Here is an 11,585-nt window from a genome sequence, read left to right as displayed (position 1 = left end):
AGGGGAGGGGAGGAGGAGGGGAGTGGGAGGGGAGGCAAGGGGGAGTTCAATAACCCTCACTAACAAGACTATATTGTTACCTTAGACTGTCGCAAATGTAAATTCATTTACAAATTCACCCTGTTGCGGAAAATCTTAGAACTAAGACACTGCCAAATTTTTATTTTCCCAGAAGTGTTAATTGTGCGGATGAAGTTTTGATTACGCAAAAAATAATGTCGATTGTCGTTGCCGCTATACACGACTGTGATTGTGAAAGTACACGTACAGTAGGAACACTCCCAATTATTTGACTTAAATAGACATTTGATAAAGATCCTGCAAAATCCAATTATTTTATTAAAAATGAAAGGCATAGTAAATTAGATTTTGATCGATGTTCTCAAAGAAGTGAGAAGCGTGCATTACCACTATCCCAGTAATCAACTGAGCGTAGATCACGGGGTGGGCCCAGTAACGAACTTTTTACAGGATTAATTAAGCACTGAATACAATGGCAGGTATAAGGGTATGAACACGTATAACTACGTAGTTCGGGTGAATGCTTTACAATTTAATAGCTGGCAGTACTGATTTGATGTATAACTCAGTCACCTGCTTGGAACTTAAAGACCTTAAATGTCAAGAAATAAAAAAAATGAAAACGGAATAAACTATATACCGTGTGTAATTAGCGCATTGAGGAGTATTCAATCAGTGTGCAATGTAGAAAAGCGAAGCATGATGCTGTCGACTAACGTACACAATCACAGTCCTACACTGGCGTAATCAGGCGTCTCAGTTGTTAGAACAGACAGTTCTAGAAACTTTGTCACGTAAAGTAAGAATAATATACTCCATCAAAACGTTTTTTTTGGGTGTATTTAACGTTAATAAAACACGTTTTCATACCGGTGTGTAGGGCAAGGGAGGGCTTACCAGACTATATTCCCTAATGGAACAGAAACAAAGCTGCAAGTTCAAACGCAGAGCAATGACATTTACCAACGTTCCAGAAACAGATCAGTTTCGTTGTAACACCATAGAACAGCGAGCTTTGAATGGAATCCTGGTAAAAATTGAGGGAAAACAGTTCAATACAAAATATGCAAAACACTCTTCTGGCATGGTATCATAGAGTTTATATCTGAATACAAAGACACGACACAGGGGACTCCAGTAGAGGGACCAGGAAGGCGTGAGATTGGCGCATTGATGTGTGGACAGGTACGTGTACTAGTGGCGCACTTTAGTCGTTCTCTTAACCCTTTGCCTTTAGCTATAGACAAAGCTATTTACACCAGCATCGGCAAACAATGCAATTATTCCGATACAGATGGCATTATTCTTAAAACGAAAGAATCTCACCACAATTGACACCACCGGAAGTGAAATTGCATGCACTTGTATCATTGTTTATCGGAATCTTATAAACTTGTTTACATATAAAAAATATAAGAAATAAGACGAAACGCACAACAAAATAAACGTATCAAAAGTTTAACGATCTTGGGATTGTCGCTGTGGCATTAAACTTATCGAGTTAGGCAGTGTCGACCACTTCCTGTACAACACGCACCCGTACTGAGACGAACGTCGTCGACGTAAATTACAAATTAATTTTAATACATAATGTCTCGCCCACCCTAATTCTTAATATTCATTATATAAATCCCTGTTTTCTCTTGTTAAACAAATGTGCAACGCAAAGTTTTGTTCATTATTTTCACGATCGGAATTTCGTCCATTAATGCTTGAAGAATGAAAAGAAGGCAAAACTAAATGAGTGAATGAATGAATAAATGCCCGGATGAAGGTATTGACATCTAAATGGACATTTTGGTATACACGAATACTTTGGCGAGGTTGTATGGACTGACCCATATACAATTTTTAAAAAGAAATCGGTTCTCTTGTAGCCATTAGAAGTATATAAAGAGAGAGCGGCATTTGTTGTTTTCAGAAGGCTGTGTAGAAAGAAGCGCCCTTTCCATTAAAGTATTGTAATTTGGAAGAAAATAACACCGTCATGTGCTTAACACTCCCGGCCACTTGGGAATTGTACAAATATCAGGTGGTAGTGATGCGAACAAAGGGAGCTAACCGCTGTAAGGTTGATAGGTCCTGCCACCTGGCGAGATACTCTAATGTGGGCTACACGTGTAGGTGAATGTAACACGTGTTCGTTCGTATACGTACACAGCTGGTGATGCAATATCACTTCGACATCTTACATATTAAAGTGATATTAATGGGTACGGGTATGTACAACATTTTCACTACATGCTTTGTGTTAACTGATTCGGCACTATCACCGTTTCAACCCAAAACATTCCCAGGAGAGGAATGTAGAGTATAGTTCCGAAGCCAAGAACCCCCGCATAAAACTCCGCCCCAGTCACAAACAACCATTTGGTAATTTCCACTTATTTGCAACGTGTTTCGTTGATGAAGCCACGCACGTGCTATTTCCGATAGGAAGAAATCCTTAACCAGTCTTTGCCTTTGACAACGTATCAGTTCGTTTCCTGTGTTTATGTGATTAACCTGCACGTGACCTACTGTACGTGCTGCTCCCGCCGTGTGTAACTGTTTCATGAATGAACGTCTTTTTGGTCAGCTATTTATATCCTGTATGTATCTCAGCCACCGAACCACTTGAGCAGTGACCTTGTCGGTATGTACGATGTCAAGGTCGCTATATGGCGTCTGCAGTTATTACTGACGGGTTTAGATCCGCACAACCTGTTGCCTATCGTTGTAGACGAAACATGATACGGCTGTGGTATGTTCTGATGTCATGGTTACACACATGTTTTATAAAGGTGTCTGTTAATATACTATAACTTACATTCTCGCCTTTATTGAGTGTTTTCTATTTCACATAATGGGCCATTTCCTCTCGCAGTTATCCTACCTCCTCGACCTCCTTAACCTCCCCGACCTCCTCCTTCTCAACTCAACAACCCCTCCCGGCCTCTACAACCCCATTTTCTTACCATCACACACCCTTCCCGACCTCCACAACTCTATATCCTCACCCTTACCTACACTCACTGACTTCAACAACTCCACATTATCACCCTAACCCAACCTCACCGGCCTCAACACCCCCAAATTCTCACTCTAACCCACCTTCCCCGACCTCCACATTATCACTCTACCCCAACCTCACCGACCTCCACACACCCTCATTATCACCCTAACCCACCCTCACCGACCTCCACACCCCCACATTCTCCCCCTAACACACCCTCACCGACCTCAACCCCCCCTCATTCTCCCCCTACCCCCCCCCCCCCACCGCCCCCCCCCCCCCCCCACTCCCCCCCACACCCCCCCCCTCTCACCCTAACCCCCCCTCCCCGACCCCCACACCCCCCCCCTCTCACCCTAACCCCCCCTCCCCGAGCCCCATACCCCTCTCCCCGACCTCCACACACCCTCATTCTCACCCCAACCCCCCCTCACCGACCTCCCCACCCCCTCATTCTCAACACAACCTCGCCGACCTCAACACAACCACATTATCACCCTAACCCATCCTCACCGGCCTCCACACCCCCAAATTCTCACTCTAACCCACCTCCCCCGACCTCCACATTATCACTCTACCCCAACCCCACCGACCTCCACACCCCCCCATCATCACCCTAACCCACCCTCCCCGCCCTCCACACCCACACATTCTCACCGTAACACCCCCTCACCGACCTCCACACACCCTCATTATCACCCTAACACCCACTCACCGACCTCAACACCCTCACATTCTCACCCTCACACCCCCTCACCGACCTCCACACACCCTCATTCTAACACACCCTCCCCGACTTCCACATCCCCTCATTTTCACCCTAACACTCCCTCCCCGACCTCCACATCATCACTCTACCCCAACCCCACCGACCTCCACACACCCTCATTATCCCCCTAACCCAACCTCACCGGCCTCCACACCCCCAAATTCTCACTCTAACCCTCCTTCCCCGACCTCCACATCCCCTCATTCTCACCCTAACCCCCCCCCACCGACCCCCCCACCCCCACATTCCCACCCTAACACCCCCCAACGACCCCCGGCCCCCCCCCCTAACCCCCCCTCACTGTCCACAACCTCACATTCTCCCCCTCACACACCCTCACCGACCACCACACCCCCCCATTCTCACCCTAACACACCCACACCAACCTCAACACCTCCACATTCTTCCCCTTACCCTCCCTCACCGACCTCAACTCCACCTCATTCTCACCCTACCCCCCCCCCCCCACCCTCCCCCCCAACCCCCCCCCATTCTCCCCCCAACACCCCCTCCCCGCCCTCCACCTCCCCTCATTATCACCCTAACCCAGCCTCACCGACCTCCACAACCTCGCATTCTCACCCTAACACCCCCCCACCGACCTCCACACACCCTCATTATCACCCTAACCCAACCTCGCCGACCTCAACACATCCACATTATCTCCCTAACCCAACCTCACCGACCTCCATACACCCTCATTATCACCCTAACCCACCCCCACACATTCTCACCCTCACACCCCCTCACCGACCTCAACTCCACCTCATTCTCACCCTAACCCACCCCCACCGACCTCTACACACCCTCATTATCCCCCTAACCCCCCCTCCTCATTCTCCCCCTAACCCTCCCTCACCGACCTCAACTCCACCTCATTCTCACCCTAACCCCCCCTCACCGACCTCCCCACCCCCTCATTCTCAACACAACCTCGCCGACCTCAACACATCCACATTATCCCCCTAACCCAACCTCACCTATCACTCTACCCCAACCCCACCGACCTCCACACCCCAACATTCTCACCCTAACACAACCTCGCCGACCTCAACACAACCACATTATCACCCTAACCCCCCCTCCCCGACCTCCACCCCCCCACATTATCACCCTAACGCACCCTCACCGACCTCCACTCCCTCACATTCTCGCCCTAACACACCCTCACGGACCTCCACATCCCCTCATTCTCACCCTACCCCCCCCCCTTACCCACCCCCCCACCCCCCCCATCTCCCCCTAACACACCCTCACAGACCTCAACACCCCCACATTCTTACCCTTACCCTCCCTCACCGACCTCAACTCCACCTCATTCTCACCCTAACCCCCCCTCCCCGACCGCCACACCCTCACATTCTCGCCCTAACACACCCTCACTGACCCCCACAACCCACATTCTCATCCTTACACCTCACCCTAACACACCCCCCCCGATCTCCACACCCTCACATTCTCCCCCTCACACACCCTCACCGACCCCAACACCTCCACATTCTCACCATAACCCACCCTCACCGACCTCACAACCCCACATTCTCCCCCTAACCCCCCCTCCTCATTCTCCCCCTAACACCCCCCCCCCGACCCCCACACCCCCACATTCCCCCCCTAACACACCCTCACGGACGTCCACATCCCCTCATTCTCGCCCTAACACACCCTCACTGACCCCCACAACCCACATTCTCATCCTTACACCCCCTAACCGACCTCAACACCTCCACATTCTCCCCCTAACACCTCCTCACCGCCCTCCACACCCCCACATTATCACCCTAACCCAGCCTCACCGACCTCCACATCCCCTCATTATCTCCCTAACACACCCTCACGGACCTCCACATCCCCTCCTTCTCACCCTAACACACCCTCCCCGACCTCCACATCCCCTCATTATCACCCTAACACACCCTCACCGACCTCAACACCACCTCATTCTCACCCTAACACCCCCTCCCCGACCTCCACACCCACACATTCTCACCCTAACACGCCCTCCCCGATCCCCGCCCCCTCACATTCTCACCCTAAACCCTCCCCGATCTCCACCCCCTAACATTCTCACCCTAACACACCTAACACACCCTCCCCGACCCACACCCCCCCCCATTCTCACCCTAACACCCCCTCCCCGACTTCCACATCCCCTCATTCTCTCCCTAACACACCCTCCCCGACTTCCACATCCCCTCATTATCACCCTAACACTCCCTCACCGACCTCAACACTTCCACATTCTCACCCTAACACGCCCTCACCGACCTCCACTCCCTCACATTCCCACCCTAACCCACCCTCCCCGCCCTCCACCTCCCCTCATTATCACCCTAACACCCCCTCACCGACCTCAACCCCTCCCCATTCTCACCCTAACCCAACCTCGCCGACCTCAACACATCCACATTATCCCCCTAACCCAACCTCACCGACCTCCACACCGTCACATTCTCACCCTAACAGACCCTCCTCGAGCTCCACCCCCCCTCATTCTCACCCTACCCCACCCCCCCCGACCTCCACACCCCCTGATTCTCACCCTAACACACCCACACCGACCTCAACACCTCCACATTCTCCCCCTAACCCACCCTCCCCGCCCTCCACCTCCCCTCATTATCACCCTAACACCCCCTCACCGACCTCCACACCGTCACATTCTCACCCTAACACAGCCTCGCCGACCTCAACACATCCACATTATCCCCCTAACCCAACCTCCCCGACCTCCACACCCCCGCATTCTCTCCCTAACACACCCTCCCCGCCCTCCACCTCCCCTCATTATCACCCTAACCCACCCTCACCGACCTCAACTCCACCTCATTCTCACCCTAACAACATCCCCTCATTATCACCCTCACACACCCTCCTCATTCTCACCCTAACACACCCTCCCCGATCTCCACCCCCTCACATTCTCACCCTAACACAACCTCGCCGACCTCAACACATCCACATTATCACCCTAACCCAACCTCACCGACCTCCACACCCTCACATTCTCACCCTAACACACCCTCCCCGACCTCCACACCCCCTCATTCTCCCCCTAACACACCCTCACCGACCTCCACACACCCTCATTCTCACCCTCACACCCCTCACCGATCTCCACACCCCCTCCTTCTCACCCTAACCCACCCTCACCGACCTCCACACACCCTCATTCTCACCCTAACACCCCTCACCGATCTCCACACCCCCTCATTCTCACCCTAACCCACCCTCACCGACCGCCACACCCTCACATTCTCACCCTCACACACCCTCACCGACCTCAACACCTCCACATTCTCACCCTAACCCACCCCCACCGACCTCCACACACCCACATTCTCACCCTAACACACACCAACGACCTCCGACCCCCCCCACCCTCATTCTTACCCTAACACACCCACACCAACCTCAACACCTCCACATTCTCACCCTAACACACCCTCACTGACCTCCACAACCCACATTCTCATCCTTACACCCCCTAACCGACCTCAACACCACCTCATTCTCACCCTACCCCCCCCCCCCCTCCCCCCCCCCCCCCCCCCCCCCTTACCGACCTCCACACCCCCACATTCTCACCCTAACACACCCTCATCGACCTCAACACCTCCACATTCTCACCATAACCCACCCTCACCGCTCTCCACACCCTCACATTCTCACCCTAACACACCCTCCCCGACCTCCACATCCTCTCATTCTCACCCTAACACACCCTCACCGACCTCCACATCACCTTATACTCACCCCAACACACCCTCCCCGACCTCCACACCCACACATTCTGACCCTAACACACCCTCACAGACCTCAACACCTCCACATTCTTACCCTTACCCTCCCTCACCGACTTCCACAACCTCACATTCTCACCCTAACACACCCTCCCCGACCTCCACATCCTCTCATTCTCACCCTAACACACCCTCACCGACCTCCACACACCCTCATTCTCACCCTAACACACCCTCCCCGATCTCCACACCCTCGCATTCTCACCCTAACACACCCTCACCGACCTCAACACCTTCACATTCTCACCCTAACCCAACCTCACCGACCTCCACACCCTCACATTCTCACCCTAACACCCCCTCCCCGAGCTCCACACCCCCTCATTCTCACCCTAACACACCCTCACCTACCCACACAACTCCATATCCTCATCCTTTCCCACCCTCACGAACCTACACACCCACATTATATCTGCCATTTCCCATACTTTATTAATCCGCTCAATCCACCAACCATGTCCTTGATGTCGTGAAATGTCAAATCAACATCTTTCCTCTCGCACTCTACAATTATAACAATAATCAAAGGGGCTGCTTTGCGAACATTTGATCAGTTTTCGATAAAATAAAAAACTAACCCAGAGAAACGATTAAATTTGGTATTATACATGGTGAACAAAGCCTTGCTTATGTTTAGATATGTACACCCGTACATAGATCAGCGATGCAAGACTCACTTATGTGACAATTAAAATTGAAATCTTAGTAAGTTTACTATACATACGATTTGTTAGGCCTGTTGATGCTTTAGAATACATTTTGTACATTTAAAAGGTAAATTTAGGTTGCTCTCTTTTCTTAGAAACAGATTTTTTTGCAATTTTCAAAAATCAAAAAGACGTCTGTCGTGGTTTTGTCTATAAAAGCTAAAATCAGCAGGACTGGTATTTCCGCACTATGTGATTGTGTAACAACGAAACGCCCTGCTTATTTATTCGTGTATTATTTTGACGTGATATTTGAGATAGTGCTGTGACACACGATATTAAGTAATCTACAATGACAATCATTGTTACCCATTAAACGTTCAAACAATTTTATGTCGACTAAATGCGATGAAGCACGCTTTCTCTTATTGATGAAATATATATCAGTATTAAGTTAGTTGTGAACAATATATCGTTACCACATATGCCCTATATGTTGTGTAGAATGACAGGTAAATATGACCGTTGGGACCTTTATTTCCGGTCAGAGGGACAGACTTATGGCGATGTGGTCCCAGATGACAAATCATTTGTAGCTAATTGGTATCATTCAACTGCTGACCGACAGTAAATAAGCTCAACTGGTTGAATCTATATTGTCGATATTTTGTGCGGGACTACTGACGACATTCATTCTACTGTCGATAGTTTGTGCAGGACTATTCACAACTACCGACCCTCTACTTCCGTTTATGCAGATTTGTCCACCATTTCCATCCAATCATTTTAAAGAAAATATCTGTTTCTGAAAGTCTGGATAATCTGAAGAATAAAGCCATTTACGCGGGGGGATTTCCACAATGGGTAAAAAGGTTACCTGATAGTATGTGTTTGGTTTGAAGGTTGTCAGTTTCGTTTTTTTCAACTGCTAGTCGTTTTCTTTGTAATGTTGCACCCCCCTGCAGGTCTGGGATTGAGAAAGGAATGCACCTTCTGGTACCCACTGCATGACCTTATCGGCGGCTAACTCGGGACCCCTATCCTCGATATCCAGGGGTTACGCTCACTTTAGCTTTCCCATTGGTAACGCTATTTTGGGAGTGATGGAGGCTCTTTAGGGGTTGTATGCAACATTACGTTTGGTTGAGTTTGTACATTTATTGAAACGTGCCATCGGAAGTGTGACGGAAATACTCGACATACTATCTATCATGGTAGTAACCGTTGGAATGCAGTTTTCTCTCATTTCCCTGTGTGTAAGATAGAGCTGTCCAGTGTAAGAAAGGGGGGTAGGAAATGTCTTTCTATCATTTCCCTGTGTGTTAGATAGAGCTGTCCAAAGTAAGAAAGGGGTGTAGGAAATTTCTTTCTCTCATTTCCCTGTGTCTAAGATAGAGCTGTCGAGTGTAAGAAAGGGGTGTTGGGAATGTCTTTCTCTCATTTCCCTGTGTGTAAGATAGGGATGTCCAGTGTAAGGGGTGTAGGAAATGTCTTTCTCTTACTTCCCTGTGTGTAAGATAGAGCTGTCCAGTGTAAGGGGTGTAGGAAATGTCTTTCTCTTATTTCCCTGTGTGTAAGATAGAGCTGTCCAGTGTAAGAAAGGGGGGTAGGGAATGTCTTTCTCTCATTTCCCTGTGTGTAAGATAGGGCTGTCCAGTGTAAGAAAGGGTTGTAGGAAATGTCTTTCTCTCATTTCCCTGTGTGTAAGATAGAGCTGTCCAGTGTAAGGGGTGTAGGGAATGTCTTTCTCTCATTTCCCTGTATGTAAGATAGAGCTGTCGAGTGTAAGAAAGGGGTGTAGGAAATGTCTTTCTCTCATTTCCCTGTGTTTAAGATAGAGCTGTCCAGTGTAAGAAAAGGGTGTAGGGAATGTCTTTCTCTCATTTCCCTGTGTGTAAGATAGAGCTGTCCAGTGTAAGGGGAGTAGGGAACTCCTTTCTCTCATTTCCCTGTGTTTAAGATAGAGCTGTCCAGTGTAAGGGGTGAAGGGAATGTCTTTCTCTCATTTCCCTGTGTTTAAGATAGAGGTGTCCAGTGTAAGAAAGGGGTGTAGGGAGTGTCTTTCTCTCATTTCCCTGTATGTAAGATAGAGCTGTCGAGTGTAAGAAAGGGGTGTAGGGAGTGTCTTTCTCTCATTTCCCTGTATGTAAGATAGAGCTGTCCAGTGTAAGGGGAGTAGGGAACTCCTTTCTCTCATTTCCCTGTGTTTAAGATAGAGCTGTCCAGTGTAAGGGGGGTAGGGAATGTCTTTGTCTCATTTCCCTGTGTGTAAGATAGGGCTGTCCAGTGTAAGAAAGGGGGGTTGGGAATGTCTTTCTCTCATTTCTCTTTCTGTAAGATAGAGCTGTCCAGTGTAAGAAAGGGGTGTTGGGAATGTCTTTGTCTCATTTCCCTGTGTGTAAGATAGGGCTGTCAAGTGTAAGGGGTGTAGGAAATGTCTTTCTCTTACTTCCCTGTGTGTAAGATAGAGCTGTCCAGTGTAAGGGGTGTAGGAAATGTCTTTCTCTTATTTCCCTGTGTGTAAGATAGAGCTGTCCAGTGTAAGAAAGGGGGGTAGGGAATGTCTTTGTCTCATTTCCCTGTGTGTAAGATAGAGCTGTCCAGTGTAAGAAAAGGGTGTAGGGAATGACTTTCTCTCATTTCCCTGTGTGTAAGATAGAGCTGTCCAGTGTAAGAAAAGGGTGTAGGAAATGTCTTTCTCTCATTTCCCTGTGTGTAACATAGAGCTGTCCAGTGTAAGAAAGGGGTGTTGGGAATGTCTTTCTCTCATTTCCCTTTGTGTAAGATAGAGCTGTCCAGTGTAAGAAAAGGGTGTAGGGAATGACTTTCTCTCATTTCCCTGTGTGCAAGATAGAGCTGTCCAGTGTAAGGGGTGTAGGAAATGTCTTTCTCTTATTTCCCTGTGTGTAAGATAGAGCTGTCCAGTGTAAGGGGTGTAGGAAATGTCTTTCTCTTATTTCCCTGTGTGTAAGATAGAGCTTTCCAGTGTAAGAAAGGGGGGTAGGGAATGTCTTTGTCTCATTTCCCTGTGGGTAAGATAGAGCTGTCCAGTGTAAGAAAAGGGTGTAGGAAATGTCTTTCTCTCATTTCCCTGTGTTTAAGATAGAGGTGTCCAGTGTAAGAAAGGGGTGTATGAAATGTCTTTCTCTCATTTCCCTGTGTGTAAGATAGAGCTGTCCAGTGTTAGGGGTGTAGAGAATGTCTTTCTCTCATTTCCCTGTGTGTAAGATAGAGTTGTCCAGTGTAAGGGGTGTAGGGAATGTCTTTCTCTCATTTCCCTGTGTGTTAGATAGAGCTGTCCAGTGTAAGAAAGGGGTGTCGGAAATTTCTTTCTCGCACCTCAGACAGAG

General features: G+C 49.1%; 1 protein-coding gene across 1 annotated transcript; it reads left to right on the top strand.

Moving 5' to 3' along the window:
* The first annotated feature begins 934 nt into the window (after positions 1–934).
* On the top strand, positions 935–6,676 carry LOC110465572 (proline-rich extensin-like protein EPR1). The gene is made up of 2 exons (XM_021521492.1): positions 935–1,051; positions 5,045–6,676. The coding sequence occupies exons 1-2, from the start codon at positions 935–937 to the stop codon at positions 6,674–6,676; spliced, it is 1,749 nt and encodes a 582-aa protein (XP_021377167.1).
* Positions 6,677–11,585: the final 4,909 nt, after the last annotated feature.

The sequence above is a fragment of the Mizuhopecten yessoensis genome, unplaced genomic scaffold, assembly GCF_002113885.1.
Source record: "Mizuhopecten yessoensis strain PY_sf001 unplaced genomic scaffold, ASM211388v2 scaffold11091, whole genome shotgun sequence".
Taxonomy (NCBI): domain Eukaryota; kingdom Metazoa; phylum Mollusca; class Bivalvia; order Pectinida; family Pectinidae; genus Mizuhopecten; species Mizuhopecten yessoensis.
This window is presented reverse-complemented; position numbering and strand designations above follow the sequence as displayed.

Coding starts and splice junctions, on each gene's coding strand:
- LOC110465572 (XM_021521492.1), top strand. CDS start 935: ATGGAACAGAAACAAAGCTGCAAGTTCAAACGCAGAGCAATGACATTT. Junction 1,052..5,044: donor GAGCTTTGAATGGAATCCTG/GTAAAAATTGAG, acceptor ACACCCTCACAG/ACCTCAACACCCCCACATTC.